The sequence below is a fragment of the Neophocaena asiaeorientalis genome, unplaced genomic scaffold, assembly GCF_003031525.2.
Source record: "Neophocaena asiaeorientalis asiaeorientalis breed wild unplaced genomic scaffold, Neophocaena_asiaeorientalis_V1.1 scaffold500, whole genome shotgun sequence".
NCBI classification, from domain to species: domain Eukaryota; kingdom Metazoa; phylum Chordata; class Mammalia; order Artiodactyla; family Phocoenidae; genus Neophocaena; species Neophocaena asiaeorientalis.
Window position 1 is genome coordinate 121,395 of NW_020171810.1, and position 18,937 is coordinate 140,331.

At 45.2% G+C, this 18,937-nt stretch overlaps 1 protein-coding gene across 2 annotated transcripts in view; it reads right to left on the reverse strand.

Moving 5' to 3' along the window:
- Positions 1 to 1,849: 1,849 nt before the first annotated feature.
- PLA1A (phospholipase A1 member A) overlaps positions 1,850 to 18,937 on the reverse strand; it is a 38,373-nt gene continuing 21,285 nt past the window's right edge. The window contains exons 8-12 of one of the 2 annotated variants that reach the window (XM_024764478.1): positions 11,900 to 12,067; positions 10,037 to 10,126; positions 6,497 to 6,605; positions 2,966 to 3,130; positions 1,850 to 2,290 (exon numbers count right to left, since the gene is read on the reverse strand). In XM_024764478.1, coding sequence (XP_024620246.1) covers positions 2,206 to 2,290; positions 2,966 to 3,130; positions 6,497 to 6,605; positions 10,037 to 10,126; positions 11,900 to 12,067 — 617 coding nt within the window. In that variant the 3' untranslated portion in view covers positions 1,850 to 2,205. Of the gene's footprint in view, positions 2,291 to 2,965; positions 3,131 to 6,492; positions 6,606 to 10,036; positions 10,127 to 11,899; positions 12,068 to 18,937 lie in introns of those variants that run through there. The other variant, XM_024764559.1, reaches the window with a different exon arrangement.

Below are 18,937 nucleotides of genomic sequence, written 5' to 3' on the forward strand. Positions count from 1 at the left end.
ATTAGGTGTTGGCCATAATATGAAGTGAAAAGAACTCTCATATATAGGCATACATCAGAGATATTAGTGTACTACAAAAAAAAAAAAAAAAAAAAAGAGGGGTTTGGGTTTTGGAAAAAAAGAAAGAACTCCAATCCTGCATATTGAAGAAGTTTCTCCAAACATGTTGTTTTCCTACTGACTGGGATGGATGGTGCAGAAAACAAGGTGTGTCTGTGAGCATTCACAAGGCATCACCTGTCCTTCGGACAAAGGCTCCCTCTCTCTCCTGGTGCCCTAGGTGACTTGGACCAGATGGAGCAGTTGCAGCCTGTTGCTTGCATCATTCACCCAGCCTTTACTGTGGAGAGTGAATCGGCGAGTCAGCAGTTTCCTTTCAAAGCCCGTTTACTTAGGTTTTTAAAAAAAAGTCTCAAGCATTGTATGTATCCGCATGTTCATAGCAGCATTATTCACGATAGCCAAAAGGTGGAAGCAATCCAAGTGTCCACTGATGGATGAATCAATAAGCAAAATGTGGTTTATACACACAATGGAACATTATTCACCTTTAAAAAGGAAGGGAATTCTGACACATGCTGCAACATGGATGAACCTTGAAAACATTATGTTAAGTAAAACAAGCCAGATACGACAGTAAATACTGTATGGTTGTATCAGGTGCTCTAGAAGAGTAGAATTCATAGAGACAGAAATTAGGATGGTGGTCACGAGGGGCTGGGGGGAGGGGCGGTGGGAGTTATTGTTTAATGGGGACAGAGTTTCAGTTCGGGATGATGAAAAAGTTCTGGAGACGGATAGTGGTAATGGCTGCACAACAATGCGAATGTAGCGAATACTGCTGAATTATACACTTAAAAATGGTCAAAATGGTTTTTAAGAGTTAAACAAAATCATTAAGTATAGAGGAATCCAGGAATACCTGGCTAAGGAGAAAGCAGTGAAGGTATGTGTCATGTCTCTCTGTCTGTTCCCACGGCCATCGCAGCCATTCTCACCCTTCTCTGCCCTGCTCTATACCCCAGGGCCACATCAACGTGCCTCTTGTCTTCTGGCTTCTAGTTGCAATCACTCAGTGGGAGCACCAGCAGAATGGGGGAGGAAAGAAGAGTGAGGGTGGAGAATCTTTTCCCCTGGTTCTCTCCCTGCAGGATTGCTGTCCGATGACTGTTCCTTGACCAAAGGTCCCACAGACCTCTCTGTCTCCAGACCCTGGTGCTCCTTCCTCTGGCCTCTTCAGACATAAGACAGTAGTAGCTCCCACTGGCCCCAGTCCCAGGGAACTGCACTGTCCCCTTGTGGTTTCCTCACTTCCTACGAACACCTTTATAAATAGTTCTTTTATTAAATTCTCAAATTACACAATTTGAGCACACCATCTGTTTCTTGTTGGACTGTGGCTTGATACAAGGTTATTTATAAAGATTAAAGTTTGGGAAACACTGACCCAAAGAAAATCCACCTATATTCCCAAAAGATCTCTCTGATCCCCCAAACTTTCCAGTTACCCAGAGAAGGCAATGGTAAGGGATGGTGAGTGGTACCATCTTCCTCCCCACCCTCCATCACCTCTCTTATACCAAGCACTTCTTTCCAATTGCTACTTTTTAAAAAACATTTATTTATTTATTTGGCTGCCTTGGCTCTTAGTTGCGGCGCGTGGGGCTTAGTTGCCCTGCGGCATGTGGGATCTTAGTTCCCTAACGAGGGATCGAACCAACGTCCCCTGAATTGGAAGGCAGATTCTTAACCCCTGGTCCACCAGGAAAGTCCCACAATTGCTATTTTAATATAGAGAATTCAGCATCTACTGTTTTCTCCAATCCCACAGACTGTAAATCACCTTTTCTGTACATAACAGAATTCCGTACCAATAAAACAAACAATTCAGATATTCCATGGAGTTTTATTTGAAAAAAAAAAACAGTCTTTTTCCTGTATATGTTTCTGTTGAATCCTAGGTACAGATGTCCAAGGATATGGGGCAATTGCAGTTAAGTATGAATAGGAAAGTTGAAATGGTGTCTCTGTAAGCTTCTTTAAATTCACAATGGGGATAAAGCTCTGTAAAATGAGCTCTCTCTCCTAAGGTAGCTAATTATGGGGAAAATAACCAAGATTTTGTGTTCTTTCTTAGTAGTAATGGCTTAGAATAAGTTGAACCACCACCCCCAATCCAGGGAGATGTATCCTGCCCTTATATAACTATATACAGGTTATTTTCAGGTCATGAGAAACAGTCTCACTTGCTTGTAAGTTCACTGGCTCAGGTAAGCAGACGGTCCTTCTACTGCAAGAGAAGAGCAACAAGAGGGTGTGTCCTCAGGGCAGGTTCCTGATTGGTCGGGAGAGAGGGCCCAGAGTTGCGTGCGCCTGTGTTTCCGTGATGTCAGGTGAAAGAATTCTACAATCGTCTATGGGATGATTACTCTTGGATTACCACGAGCCCGCTCCTGTTCTCTGAGGGCCAGGTGTGGTAAGACTAATACTCTAAATGCCTACTAGAGGTGGGGTAAAGGGGACAGGGATTCTGGATCCACACCCATGACTGACCAGTGGAGGCTAAAGAAGAGGAAATATGCAATGAGCAATGTTTGTTCCAATAAAATCTTACAGAGAAACTAAGTATAGCAGGTAATAAAACATATATGTATATATATAGATATATATTTTATATATATTGTATGTTATAATTATCTATACATATTTGATATGTATATTTCAGGTAAAATGGAGTTTCTTATATTAAAGTGGGGATGGGGAATTAAAGTCCAACCTCTTTGTCTTCTTAGCATCCCAACCCAAGATGGCCCTGCAGGAGGTTCAGGAAAACCCTGGGTCTTCTGTCACCTCCACATCAAGGAAGCTCATACCCGTGATGAGATTGCACCTCAACAAGTGTCACGTCTAAGGTCAGGATTGATCCTTGTGGGTGTGTCTGGGGCGGGGTAGATACGGGGCTTACTTGTCATGGACGGGCAAAGGAGCAGTGCAGAACATCCCAATAACGATAGTCCGGTCTTTTTTCCAAACTCGGTTGGAAGGCTGAAACTTGAGTTTCACCTGGTTTATCTGGCACTGAGGGCTGGGGTGAGCTATGATTCCTTTCCCGTGGCGTTGCTGTCTAGGTCTGTAAGAGAAAGGCAAAGTAACTTACTGCCGCACACGTTTGGCCTTTGCCTCCCCTTGGCTCCTAGGGGCTCTGCGGGTAGCCCGGTCGGTTAGTTCCTGGAAGGTGGGCTCCACGGTCCTCTGCATCACCCTCACCAGCCCCTCGGCCCACACCCTCACAGCTTTGAATGTGATGCAGAAAATAGGTGTTGCTTTTTGAAAGTGAATAAGGGGACCCTGCAGCGAAATAGTAGCCCTTGGACTTTCACATCTGGAAAAGGGTCCTAGTTAGTGAAGAACTGAATTCAGGTTAGTGAAGATCTGAATTCTGATTGGTGAATATCTTCAGTGTCAGGTCCATCTACCTGGAAGTAGAGGCCTCTTCTAGGTTGTTCAGTTCCAAGAAGTTTGTGTGAGGACTACTCTATTTTAGACTGAGTATGAAAGTGTAGATGGAAACAAATGAACAAACAAACAACAGGCCTCGAAGCCAGACAGAGCTGTGGTGGAGTCCAGGTGTGGTCTCCTCCCAGCTGTGGCTTTGGAGTCACACAGCCCTAGGTCTAAGCAGCCACCCCCCCATCCCCCGCCCCCCTGTGCCCTGCTCTGGCCTGTTCCAGTCCCCTCTGGGCTCAGAAAGAGGGACTGTGAGAAAGAGGGAGAGCCCGGAAGGCGCTGCTTTCCCCTCTGCGGTGGCACTGGGTGTTGTCTAAAGTGAGCATGGTTTCCCTTTCCTTTCTGGCCTCTTCATACTGATGAAATGTCTTCTTTGTGTACTTTCTAACCAAGGATTAGTCATATAGTTTGTTTTGTCCTTTTGAGGAAGATTCGGTAAAACTTTGTTTAAAAGCTGTTCCATTTTCTTCCTTTCTCTCTCTTTTTTTTTTAGATTTCAAAAGTGTTTTGAAGTATTTCAGAGGAAAAAATAAGAAGATTATTCACTTTAAGAGTCTGCTTGGATGGAGAGCTTGCAAACTAGAAGGGCTACAAAGGACACTGTGAGTGAGTGGCCTGGGGACTTGGCCTGGGTAAATTTTCTCATTGGAAGGAAATCTTGGGGTTTCACAAAGTTATAGAAAGTAGGGGAAAGACCACACATAAACCCCCTCCCTTCTTTTAAATTTCTGTTCTGCAAGAGGAAACAAGAACCAAGGAATTGAAGATGATCATGTTCTGATAGCCTTCTTCAAAACAATGATGCAAATCTCTTTGGGGAGAAAAAAGAAGGAATCTGTGGATGTCCATTCTGATCACTCAGGGAGCTTCTAACAGTGTAGTGGTTGAAGCCATACCTGGAGATTCTACTGCTACTGGTCTGGAGTGGGGCTTGCTGTCAGTATTCTTTAAAGCTCTCCAGGTGGTTCTAACAAGCAGCCAGAGTTGTGTGTCATTGTCATGATTCCTGCCGGTGTCGGCTCATCTACCAGTGGGCTGGAAAGGTGATAAAAACACCCTTGCAGAAGTCACGTGACCTTGAACTGATCTAATGAAAATTACTCAGCTATAATCCGCAAGGCTCACGTGGGCACCCCAAGATCTTTGTGGGTGTCCTGACTGCCTGCTGTCCTGTGCTGTGCGGCCTGGGTGAGTTGGAACACTGCCTGGTGGGAGAGTGTCTGGGAGCCCAGACGTGAGCTCCTCCCAGCAGAAACTTGTCTTTCCCTGACAGCACAGTTAATATCCATCACTGTAGCCTGAGAAATGTTTCCAAACCCAAATCTGATCCCATCACTCTCCTGTTTAAAATTCCCAGCAGCTCTCCAAACTGCTCTCAGGATAAAACCCAAAATCCCTACCCTGTCCTTCCAGGCGTGGCATGGTCTGACCCTGACTTGCCCCTCCAGCCTCCTCTCCCCATGTCTGGTCCCACTGCTGTCTGCTCCCCATGTCATATCTCACTAACCCCTGGTCTGGGGGGAAGGATCCTCCAAATCCTTCAGATCTCAACTCAAACATTGTTTCTTCACACTTGGTCAGGCTCTATCTTATTTGTTCTCGTAGCCCCTGCCACTGCTGACAATTGTGCATTTCTGTGTATGGGCACTGGTCACGTCCCTGTTTGTGCTCCATCCATCCCCCTGCAAACCACACTTCTCAGGCTCCCCGGCACAGGTGGCACACTGCTTCAGGCAGTGATTTGAAGGAGCTGCATTTCCTCCCTGCTTCCCACTCCTGCCAATCATTCCCACCCTGCACCCCCCATCCCATTCCTTGTTCTACCAACACCACCTGGCTTTGTCCCTCGAGCTCTGGGGTGGAATGACTCTTTTTGCTGATCTCTGCATTGCCTCCCCATCCTTTTGGGTTTTCAGTTCTCCCCACACTTTTGTAATTAGCTCTTTGTGTTCATTTCCTTCTATTGGACTGCCTGGCTTGGGCTCTGGTTTCCAGGCTGAGCCCTGACTGAGACAGTGATCTATCTGATTAGTCTGTCTCCTGCTGCCTTGTGAGTAACTAACCAATGACTTTTTTTTTTTTTTTTTGCAGTACGTGGGCCTCTTACTGCTGTGGCCTCTCCCGTTGCGGAGCACAGGCTCCAGACGCGCAGGCTCAGCGGCCATGGCTCACTGGCCCAGCCGCTCCGCGGCACGTGGGATCCTCCTGGACTGGGGCACGAACCCGCGCTCCCTGCATCAGCAGGCGGACTCTCAACCACTGCGCCACCAGGGAAGCCCCCAATGACTTTTTAAAGAAACATGAACCACTGCTGCTGAGTTCCTGTCCCCTGCCAGGCTTGCGGCTCCCTGCAGTTGAGGCTCTCTGCCTGCTTACCTCAAGCCTGGTCTCACCAGCTGCGAGGCCCAAGTGTGACCCAACAAAGAAAGGAAATCAGCCCCAGTTCCAGGGATTGGCACCACTCAGCATCAACCCTGCTGGCCCTCACCTTGCACTCATTTGCTAACTGACCCTCTGCCTGAGAGTCTGTTCTAGAAACCCATCTAGTACTGCTCCCCTCTCCTCCCATCCCTCCGCCCAGGAGTAGGTGCTTCCCAGGCTCTGGCCAGCCCTCCCTGGGCCAATGACTGAGGCCTTCCTACTTGCTGACATCCCTAATGCCCCCTGCCTGGATTCCTGATGCTGTTTCCTATCAGGGACCCAATCCCCAAACTCTCCCCACCTGTTGGGACGTTCCATTACTGCTGTCTGCCTGCTTGTCTGCTATTGTCTGAATACACTATACTTGGACCCCGTACTGATCCTGAACCTGGAACAGTTGCCCAGCCTGTGTCTGTGGGTCCATCTGTGGCAGGTGCCACCCTCACCCCCCTCCCCAGCTCAGCTGGCTCCACCCACCCATCAGTGATCACACAGTGCCTGTCCTGGCATATACGTGCATGTATGTAAATGGAAGGAGAGAAGCCAGCCATGTGGGACACTTACGTACATGGTGATCGTGACCGAGGAGGCGACACTGCTGCTAAGGAAGGTGACCGTGATGCAGGTGTCCTGGTTTCTCAGCTTCAGCAAGTAAAACTCCACAAGGCTGTGATGCACTAGGAAACCAAAGCAGAGCAGATAACTGGGCCAGAGGTCAGTGGGTGCAATGCACAACATGTCCCAGAGAGCAGCAGGGCAGTCAGGAAATCTTGCTCTCGCTCTTAGCAGCTGTGTGACCTGGAGCAGATTACCTGTTGTCGCAGGTTCTCAGCTTCCTCTAGTGTAAACTGGGATAATAAATTACGTACCCCACAGGTCTGAATGAGAATTAAATGAGTTAATGCATATAAAGTCCTTAGACAGTGCCCGTGCCTAGGAATCATTCAATACATGATAGTTTTTATTATTACTTGTAATCCTAGAATGTGCCACTCTTTGGCACTGTGTCACTCTTTGTTACCAACGAGTGACATTTTCCTGATGGTGTGATTTTGAAAGAACCAAAAAGGGTCTATCTTATACTAAACAATTAACTCATAAAATACAGCAACGCCCCTCCCCCCCTTAGCATACACCCTGTGTCAGGGAACCACCATGTGTGCAGGAGATGACTACTGCCCTCCCTGTGGTGGCTGGGTGCCTGTGTGGCATCTCCACCTGCTTGGGCAGCACAGACACTGAGGCTCTCAAAGCTGGTATTGTCGACACAGACAGGCTGAGCAGCCTGGTTCACGGTGACATCCCCAGACCTGCTGCCCCTTTGGCAAGAGAGGTTAAGAAGGGTTACAGCTTCCCCAGCACCCCATCCTTTCCTCACTAAGGGGTAAGCCCATCTGGTGGCACCATGCAGTGACTTCGGTCTCCGAACATTTTCACAGACTCCTTTGGTGGTTGGGACATAGCTAGAGCTCTGCCCTACCTGTACTTTTTCGTTTGTCATGTTTTATGGGTGAACATTGGGAGGAGGGACTAAGTGAATTTAAGGAGAGTCAGCTCTAAGTTGGAGGAGTGATGTGGTCCATCGGGGCTCTTGGGGTTAGTAACAGGACTCACTGCCAAGAACCCACAAGAAGACAAGAGAGCGCTACGTGCTCCCCGCTCCACAGAGCGAAACATCAGATGCCACGTCCCTTCTGTCTCTCTTTCTCAGTTGTTTATTATGGATGCAGATTGTTATGTTGACGGGCAAGGGCTGAACTGGAGTGGATATTTGCAATGTGGAAAAACGGCTAACTTACATAGCTTTAGGAATTTAATTCTCTGGGCTGAGTTTGATATATTATATCGCTTCTTCCTTTATCAGCATGTATCACTGATTAAGAAAGTTTCCTGAGGTTCTGCTTCTCTCTTCTCTGATTACCCTGAAAACCCTAGGAGGGCCAGGTCTGCTAACGTTGGGTGGGTGGGAGCTGGTAGTGAAATCCAACCTGCTTGGGGACATGACATGGGAAACAGCACATGAGCCCTGGATGGTTTGCCAGGGGAACTGGGTCCAAGGCCAGGCCTGCTGCTTACTAGTTGTATCGCCTTGCCTAAGTCACTGAACCTCTCTGTGCCTCAGTTCCTTCATCTATAATCAATAGCCCCCAACATCACCTCACAGAACATGATGAGGATTAAATGAGGTGATGGGGAGAAAACATTCCGGGTGAAACATTGCTCTACAAGAGAAAAGTAATATTGTGAGAAAAATGATTTTTTGGAGAAGATTCTCTGTCCATTCTGGTGCCTGCCTGGCAGAGGCCAAGGGTGACTGCAGGCCAAGAGTGCTGGGCGATGGGAGCTCAGTGCCATGATGGCTCGGGAGTGGGTGAGAGCGGGAGCTGCCAGGTGGGCTACCTGGTGGGTGTCCTGTACCTCCCACCCCCAGGAGAGGATGGGTCCAGCTCTGATGCTCAGAATGGAAGGCTCAGAAGAGGCAGGTCCGCTGAGGTTTTTGAACAGACACAGCCATACTTCTGGGGGAATGGGGAGGGAGTCTCACAACAAAAATGAAACAGTCAGAAAATGTATGGCCTGGTGAATTACCCTTAGCAGGGACCTAAAAATGCCTTTAACTTCCAGGTGTTCCTCAGGCTCCCTGGCTGTGCGGACAGAGAGGAGCTGCCGCTGGAAGTAGAAACGCGGTGTCTGGACAAAGTCCTCCCTCAGGCTGACCTAACTGAGAAATACAGCTGAAAAGAGCGGGTTCTTGGAAGAGGGGGCAGAGACACAAGTATGGAGGCAGATGATGACCTGGAAAAGGTAAAGGTTTTGGAGTCAGAAGACCTGGAGTTGAATGCTGACCTCTTCACCCACCCATTGTAGCCTTGGGCCCCTCACTGCTCGGTGTTGGGTTCTCAGAGGAGCTGATACATGTGGAAAGCCCACAGATGACTCTTGTAACCCCCTTTATTCCTAAGAAGTAGCCACGTATTCTCTCTGGCATGAAGTTAGAAACACCCCCACCTCATCTCCCAAATTCTCCCATTGACAGAGGGAAGGGAGTTATTACTTACTGAGTTCCAGTCACTGTGCTGGTGATTGTCTGTGTACTATGTATTTTATTTTATCCTCACAATCGATTCTTTGAAATAGGTACTGTTATTTTTCCCATTTTCCACATAAGTATATAGAGGTTCAGAAAGGTTAAAAAAACTTGCTCCTGATGACACAGCTGGTAAATGGAGAAGTCGAGATTCAAATCCAGGTCTGGGTGACCACAGAGCCTGAGCTTCGGGCTCTGTCTCACACTTCACCAGGCCCTCTAGTTCCAGGAAGTTATAGCCACAAAGATCCCTCCACCAACCAACCAGACACCAGCTGATCAGAAAATCATTTAGAATTAGGGTGATCATATAATGTCCCCTCCAAACCAGCGTACTTCTACTCTGAACACACAATGAACCAGGATAACAGAATAACAAAATCAGGAAGTATAGTCAACCTAGTTAAAATGCAAATAGCACAGGGAAGGAGGATGGTTCGGCCTGTAATGTATGTCATAGATTCTAAGACGCCCATTTCTCTCACACTAAACATCTCTCACAATCGCTGGCATCTTAGCTTCAATGAAATGCAGTGGTTAGGAGCCATAGTAAATAGCTGGAATATGTATATGAAGGTTCAGTATTCCTCGTGGACCCCGACCTAGGAGGGCTGCCAGAGTGGGAGACACATAGAATGGGCAATAAGGAGGGGGAAATGCATGCAGGTAGGAGAAATCCAAAAGGTACTCCCAAATACCACTCCAGAGAGAACCTACACTGGAAGGCAGGTTTCCATGGTGGGGTGGGGAGGAATGAGGACCAGTGTACCGACAGTAAGGTAAGATGCCGCCAAGTTTTCATCCATAGAGCAGTGGTTTGGGCTACCTCTGAAAAGTTTTGGTTCTATCTAAGACCAGTAGCTGCTGTCCCCCACCTCTCCCTTCTCATGACATTTTTGCCCCAGGTCTTCACCTCCCACTTCAGCTTCCATGCTGGGCTGGACACAGCCCAAGACGGAGCCCTGGACTCAGCTGGACAGCACACTGGCAGAGCTGAGCAGCTCATTTGCCTGCACTCACCGCAATATGGAGCCGTGGAAGTGGTCAGGAGGTAGACCTTCACTTCCTTGGGAAGTGGCTCTATCTTAACACCACCTTGTTCCACCAGCCCTGGAGATAGGGAAGCAAAGACAGCAGAGCCCTGAGGAGGCCATTTCAGGGCTCCACAGCACCCAGCCATGTATCGATTAATTCATGCACCCATTCATTCCACAGACAACTCCACTGTATACTCATGATGTGCCGTGCCCTGCGGTGAGTCCTGGGATACAAGCGACCCCATCCAGATGGGAATATACATACAGGTAGACAACAAATACATTCTGCAGATTGTCTGGTCCATTCCCAGGGAGTATTTATAAGAAATTTGAAATGACGTCTTCAACTTGCAAAACAATCTATATGACAGTTGTTTTAGTGGCATTTGTATCCTGTGCACTGGAGCACAGGGAGGTGCTTGAGCTGAAGAATAAGGGTTGACAAGTCAGAGAAGGGCATTCCAGGCAGAAAGAACTGTCTGGGCAAAGGGACACAGGGTGAGGAGACATGAAATACTCTTGGCAGTATGAGTAGTTAGCATCACTGTGGTGTTTGGAAAAAAGGGAAAGTCTAGTGAGAGATGAGGCGGGGCAGTGTGAAGTGGTTGTTAAACCATCCAGTCCATCACATCTGTGGGAAACAGTGACATATGCCCGATGAGTAGGAAGTAATATTGATTCGCTTTATTATGGGAAACCACCCCTACTTTAACATTTTGTCAAGCTGATATTCATTTCATTTCTATAAGCAATGGCAGGCTGCTGTGGTTCTGAGTGGCAGCCAGGAGTGGGAAGTGGGAGAGTGAGGGAGGGGGAAGACCCATTTACACTACCCAGGCGTTTTCCTGGAGCCCTCCACACTGGATGACCCCAGGATTTTCACAGCCATGATCTGCACAGGGTGAGTTGAGGCTGGAGCCTCAGCCTTCCTAAGCCCTTCTCTCCAGACTGGTCTGGATCATCCAGGAGTGTGCCCAGGCCACTCGGCAGTTAGGAACCCCTCCAGCTGGGATGTGGTCTCCCACCTCTAAGGTGGGCACAGTGTGCCAGCCTTGGGGATTTACAGCCTATCAGGAATTGGAGAATGGCTGGCCTAGCGAGGAAGACCTATGGTGAGCATCGGGTCTGAGAGTGGGTACAGACAATCTGGACTATACCAGTGCTTCTGGAGAGCATCTTGAGGCTGGACTTACATGCCAGTGCCTGTGTGTGTGTGTGTGTGTGTGTGTGTGTGTGAGGGTTGTGTGCAGAGCCAGTATGGCATCAGGCAGCGGTATAGAGGGTGAGGGGTGGGACGCAGAGAGCTAAACACCACCTTCCAGGTGAGGACAGGCTGAACGACTCATTGCTTAAGTTTTCTTTACCCTGCTCGGGTAGACCTCTTGACCATAGGAGATCAGGACTTAAAGAGGTGACAAGACTTGAACTTTCCCCAAACTGTCAAAGGAAGCCAAAGGGGTAGTGTTTACCGATCCTTGGACAGGAAAGCAGAAAAGGGTTGAAACAATCCAGACAGTGTCCAGCAAGGAAGACCTTGTAGCTGGTACAAGGAAAGGCCATCAATGGACAAGCCAGTGCCTGTGTGTGTGTGTGTGTGTGTGTGTGTGTGTGTGAGGGTTGTGTGCAGAGCCAGTATGGCATCAGGCAGCGGTATAGAGGGTGAGGGGTGGGACGCAGAGAGCTAAACACCACCTTCCAGGTGAGGACAGGCTGAACGACTCATTGCTTAAGTTTTCTTTACCCTGCTCGGGTAGACCTCTTGACCATAGGAGATCAGGACTTAAAGAGGTGACAAGACTTGAACTTTCCCCAAACTGTCAAAGGAAGCCAAAGGGGTAGTGTTTACCGATCCTTGGACAGGAAAGCAGAAAAGGGTTGAAACAATCCAGACAGTGTCCAGCAAGGAAGACCTTGTAGCTGGTACAAGGAAAGGCCATCAATGGACAGGAATTCTCCAGGGCGCTGATGTAGATGTGCACAGCCCTCATGTGATCACAGATCAGATAACTGTAGCCTGAACAGGGCAAAAAGAACACAACGAAGGTTTCAGTTCAAGACAAATGGAAACTCCCTCCATGCTACTTACTGTAATTTTATTGAATTTTATACTCCAACAGGCTATAAATACACGGGATGTCCCTGGAGCCACATTTTAAAAATATTAATGAACATGGTTACTACACTCTCACTTTTCTTTTTAACTTTCCTGGGTAACTTAGTTAATTTACCAAGAAAATTGTTTACATACACACCCATTCTTCCACGATCATAAAAACTCTCTTTCAGAAAATGGGAACATACAGAGAGCTGGCGATCCCAATCCTCCCTCTCAAAACGGATATCTGTCTGCACATTTTTACCTTCTTCAGCATCACCCACACAACCAATTTTTTACAACCTCATTATACACAACCCAGCAACAAGACAATCAAGGGAGTCCCCCGCAGTTCACAGTCCATCTATGAAAGCCAATGCGTTAGACCTTCAAGATGGCAGAGTAAGACGTGGAGATCAACTTCCTCCCCACAAATACATCAAAAATACATCTACATGTGGAACAACTCCTGTAGAACACCTACTGAACGCTGGCAGAAGACCTCAGACTTCCCAAAAGGCAAGAAACTCCCCACGTACCTGGGTAGGGCAAAAGAAAAAAGAAAAGATGGAGACAAAAGAGTAGGGATGGGACCTGCCCCTCGGGAAGGGATCTGTGAAGGAGGAAACGTTTCCACACACTAGGAAGCCCCTTCACTGGAGGAGACGGAGGGTGGTGGGAGGGGAAGTTTTGGAGCCACAGAGGAGAGCGCAACAAGAGGGGTGCAGAGGGCACAGTGGAGAGATTCTCGTACAGAGGATCGGTGCCAACCAGCACTCACCAGCCTGAGAGGCTTGTCTGCTCACCTGCTGGGACGGGTCAGGGCTGGGAGCTGAGGCTCCGGCTTAGGTTAGTTCCCAGGGAGAGGACTGGGGTTGGCTGCGTGAACACAGCCTGAAGGGGCTAGTGCACCACAGCTAGCCGGGAGGGAGTCCGGGAAGAAGTCTGGAACTGCCTAAGAGGCAAGAGACCATTGTTTCGGGAATTCAGAGCACTGCCTAATCGAGCTCCAGAGATGGGCGCGAGCCTCGGCTATCAGCACAGACCCCAGAGACGGGCATGAGACACTAAGGCTGCTGCCGCAGCCATCAAAAAGCCTATGTGCAAGCACACGTCACTATCCACACCTCCCCTCCCGGGAGCCTGTGCAGCCACCACTGCCAGGGTCCCATGATCCAGGGACAACTTCCCCGGGAGAACACATGGTGCGCCTCTGGCTGTTGCAATGTCACACTGGCCTCTGCTGCTACAGGCTCACCCTGCATTCCAATTATAACTACTGTACCCCTCCCTCCCCCCAGCATGAGACAGCCAGAGCCCCCTGATCAGCCGCTGCTTTAACCCCCTCCTGTCTGGGCAGGGAACAGATGCCTGAGGGCGACTTACACGCGGGGCCAAAACCAAAGCTGAACCCCAGGAGCTGTGCAAACAGAAAGGGAAATTTCTCTGTGCAGCCTCAGCAGCAGAAGATTAAATCCCCACAATCAACTTGAGGTTCCCTACATCTGTGGAATACCTGAATAGACAACGAATCAACAAAAAATTGAGGCGGTGGACTTTGGGAGCAACTGTAGACTTGGGGTTTGCTGTCTGTGACTGATTTGTTTCTGATTTTTATATTTATCTTAGTATAGAGTTTAGCACTTGTTATCATTGGTGGATCTGTTCATTGGTTTGGTTGCTCTCTTGTTTTTATTATTATTATTTTATTACTTTTTAAAAATATATTTTTTTATTATTTTTTCTTTCTTTCTTTTTTTCTCCCTTTTCTTCTGAGGTGTGTGGCTGACAGGGTCTTGGTGCTCTGGCCTGGTGTCAGGCCTGAGGCTCTGAGGTGGGAGAGCTGAGTTCAGGACACTGGACCACCAGAGACCTCCTGGCCCCACATAATATCAATTGGCGAGAACTCCCCAAGAAATCTCCATCTCAATGCTAAAACCCTGTTCCACCCAACGGAGCTGGGCATGGCATAGGGCATCCAGCAAGCTCCAGTGCTAGACGCCCCATGCCAAACAACTAGCAAGACAGGAACAAAACCCAACCCATTAGCAGAGAGGCTGCCTAAAATCATACTAAGTTCACAGACACCACAAAACACACCACCGTACACAGCCTTGCCCACCAGAAAGACAAGATCCAGCCCCACTCACCAGAACACAGGCACCAGTCCCCTCCACCAGGAAGCCTACACAAGCTACTGGACCAAGCTCACCCACTGAGCATAGACACCAAAAACAACAGGAACTATGTACCTGCAGCCTGCAAAAAGGAGACCCCAAACACAGTAAGTTAAACAAAATGAGAAAACAGGTATATGCAGCAGATGAAGGAGCAAGGTAAAAACCCACCAGACCAAACAAATGAAGAGGAAACAGGCAGTCTACCTGAAAAAGAATTCAGAGTAATGATAGTAAAGATGATCCAAAATCTTGGAAATAGAATGCAGAAAATACAAGAAACAAGAAGAACTAAAGAGCAAACAAACAATAATGAACAACACAATAAATGAAATTTAAAATTCCCTAGAAGGAATCAATAGCAGAATAACTGAGGCAGAAGAATGGATATGGGACCTGGAAGATAAAATAGTGGGAATAACTACCATAGAGCAGAATAAAGAAAAAAGAATAAAAAGAATTGAGGACAGTCTCAGAGACCTCTGGGACAACATTAAATGTGCCAACATTCAAATTATAGGGGTCCCAAAAAAAGAAGACAAAAAAAAAAAGGGTCTGAGAAAATATTTGAAGAGATTATAGTTGAAAACTTCCCTAATATGGGAAAGGAAATAGTTAAGTCCAGGAAGTGCAGAGAGTCCCATACAGGATAAATCAAAGGAGAAACACGCCAAGACACATATGAATCAAATTATCAAAAATTAAATGCAAAGAAAAAATATTAAAAGCAACAAGGGAAAAGCAACAAATAACATACAAGAGAATCCCCATAAGGTTAACAGCTGATCTGTCAGTAGAAATTCTGCAAGCCAGAAGGGAGTGGCATGACATATTTAAAGTGATGAAAGGGAAAAACCTACAACCAAGATTACTCTACCCAGCAAGTATCTCATTCAGATTTGATGGAGAAATTAAAATCTTTACAGACAAACAAAAGTTAAGAGAATTCAGCACCACCAAACCAGCTCTACAACAAATGCTAAAGGAACTTCTCTAGGCAGGAAACACAAGAGAAGGAAAAGACCTACAATAACAAACCCAGAGCAATTAAGAAAATGGTAATGGGAACATACGTATCAATAATTACCTTAAATATAAGTGGATTAATTGCTCCAACCAAAAGACATAGACTGGCTGAATGGATACAAAAACAAGACCTGTATATATGCTGTCTACAAGAGACCCACTTCAGACCTAGAGACACATACAGACCGAAAGTGAGGGGTTGGAAAAAGATATTCCATGCAAATGGAAATCAAAAGAAAGCTGGAGTAGCAATTCTCATATCAGACAAAATAGACTTTAAAATAAAGCCTATTACAAAAGACAAAGAAAGACACTACATAATGATCAAGGGATCAATCCAAGAAGAAGATATAACAATTGTAAATATTTATGCACCCAACATAGGAGCACCTCAATACATAAGGCAAATGCTAACAGCCATAAAAGGGGAAACCGACAGTAACACAATTGTAGTAGGGGACTTTAACACCCCACTTTCACCAATGGACAGATCATCCAAAATAAAAATAAATAAGGAAACACAAGCTTTAAATGACACATTAAAGAAGATGGACTTAATTGATATTCATAGGACATTCCATCCAAATACAACAGAATACACTTTCTTCACATGTGCTCATGGAACATTTTCCATGACAGATCATATCTTGGGTCACAAATCAAGCCTTGGTAAATTTAAGAAAGTTGAAATTGTATTAAGTATCTTTTCCAATCACAACGCTATGAGACTAGCTATCAATTACAGGGGAAAAAATATAAAAAATACAAACACATGGAGGCTAAACAATATGCTACTGACTAACGAAGAGATCACTGAAGAAATCAAAGAGGAAATAAAAAAATACCTAGAAACGAATGACAATGAAAGCACGATGACCCAAAATCTATGGGACGCAGCAAAAGCAGTTCTAAGAGGGAAGTTTATAGCAATACAATCCTACCTTAAGAAACAAGAAACATCTCAAATAAACAACCTAACCTTACACCTAAAGCAATTAGAGAAAGAAGAACAAAAAACCCCAAAGTTAGCAGAAGGAAAGAAATCATAAAGATCAGATCAGAAATAAATGAAAAAGAAATGAAGGAAACAATGGCAAAGATCAATAAAACTAAAAGCTGGTTCTTTGAGAAGATAAACAAAATTGATAAACCATTAGCCAGACTCATCAAGAAAAACAGGGTCAAGACTCAAATCAACAGAATTAGAAATGAAATAGTAGAAGTAACAACTAACACTGCAGAAATACAAAGAATCATGAGGGATTACTACAAGCAACTCTATGCCAATAAAATGGACAACCTGGAAGAAATGGACAAATTCTTAGAAAAGCATAACCTTCCGAGACTGAACCAGGAAGAAATAGAAAATATAAACAGATGAATCACAAGCACTGAAATTGAAACTGTGATTAAAAATCTTCCAACAAACAAAACCCCAGGACCAGATAGCTTCACAGGTGAATTCTATCAAACATTTAGAGAAGAACTAAGACCTATCCTTCTCAAACTCTCCCAAAATATAGCAGAGGGAGGAACACTCCAAAACTCATTCTACAAGGCCACCATCACCCTTATACCTAAACCAGACAAAGATGTCACAAAAAAAGAAAACTTCAGACCAATATCACTGATGAACATAGATGCAAAAATCCTCAGCGAAATACTTGCAAACAGAATCCAACAGCACATTAAAAGGATCAAGTGAAAAACTGAAACCATTTCCACTAAGATCAGGAAAAAGACAAGTTTGCCCACTCTCACCACTATTATTCACCATAATTTTGGAAGTTTTAGCCACAGCAATCAGAGAAGAAAAAGAAATAAAAGGAATCCAAATTGGAAAAGAAGAAATAAAACTGTCACTATTTGTAGATGATATGATACTATACATAGAGAGCCCTAAAGATGCTACCAGAAAACTACTAGAGCTAATCAATGAATTTGGTAAAGTAGCAGGATACAAACTTAATGCACAGAAATCTCTTGCATTCCTATACACTAATGATGAAAAATCTGGAAGAGAAATTAAGGAAACACTTCCATTTACCACTGCAACAAAAAGAATAAAATACCTAGGAATAAACCTAACTTAGGAGACAAAAGACCTGTATGCAGAAAACTATAAGACACTGATGAAAGAAATTAAAGACGATACAAACAGATGGGAGATATACCATGTTCTTGGATTGGAAGAATCAACATTGTGTAAATGACTATACTTCCCAAAGCAATCTACAGATTCAAAGCAATCCCTATCCAACTATCAATGGCATTTTACACAGAACTAGAACAAAAAATTTCACAATTTGTATGGAAACACAAAAGACCCTGAATAGCCAAAGCAAACTTGAGAAAGAAAAATGGAGCTGGAGGAATCAGGCTCGCTGACTTCAGACTATACTACAAAGCTACAGTAATCAAGACATTATGGTAGTGGCACAAAAACAGAAATATAGATCAATGATACAGGATAGAAAGCCCAGAGATAAACCCACACACATATGGTCACCTTGTTTTTGATAAAGGAGGCAAGAGTATACAATGGAGAAAAGACAGCCTCTTCAATAAGTGGTGCTGGGAAAACTGGACAGCTACATGTAAAAGAATGAAATTAGAACACTCCCTAACACCATACTCAAAAATAAACTCAAAAATGGATTAAAGACCTAAATATAAGGGCAGACACTACAAAACTCTTTGGGGAAAACACAGGCAGAACACTCTATGACATAAATCACAGCAAGATCCTTTATGATTCATCTCCTAGAGAAATGGAAATATAAACAAATGGGACCTAATGAAACAAAAGCTTTTGCACAGCAAAGGAAACCATAAACAAGACGAAAAGAGAACCCTCAGAATGGGAGAAAATATTTACAAAAAAAGCGACTGACAAAGGATTAATCTCCAAAATATACAAGCAGCTCATGCAGCTCAATATCAAAAAAACAAAAAACCCAATCCAAAAATGGGCAGAAGACCTAAGTAGATATTTCTTCAAAGTAGATATACAAATTGCCAACAAACACATGAAAGGATGCTCAACATCACTAATCATTAGAGAAATGCAAATCAAAACTACAATGAGGTATCACCTCACACTGGTCAGAATGGCCATCATCAAAAAATCTACAAACAACAAATGTTGGAGAGGGTGTGGAGAAAAGAGAACCCTCTTGCACTTCTGGTGGGAATGTAAATTGATACAGCCACTGTGGAGAACAGTATGGAGGTTCCTTAAAAAACTAAAAATAGAACTACCATATGACCCAGCAGTCCACTACTGGGCATATACCCTGAGAAAACCAAAATTCAAAAAGAATCGTGTACCACAATGTTCATTGCAGCTCTATTTACAATAGCCCGGAGATGGAAGCAGCCTACTTGTCCATCGACAGATGAATGGATAAAGAAGATGTGGCACATATATACAATGGAATATTACTCAGCCATTAAAAGAAACAAAAATTGAGCTATTTGTAGTGAGGTGGATGGATCTGGAGTCTGTCATACAGAGTGAAGTAAGTCAGAAAGAGAAAAACAAATATCGTATGCTAACATATATATATGGACTCTAAAAAAAAAA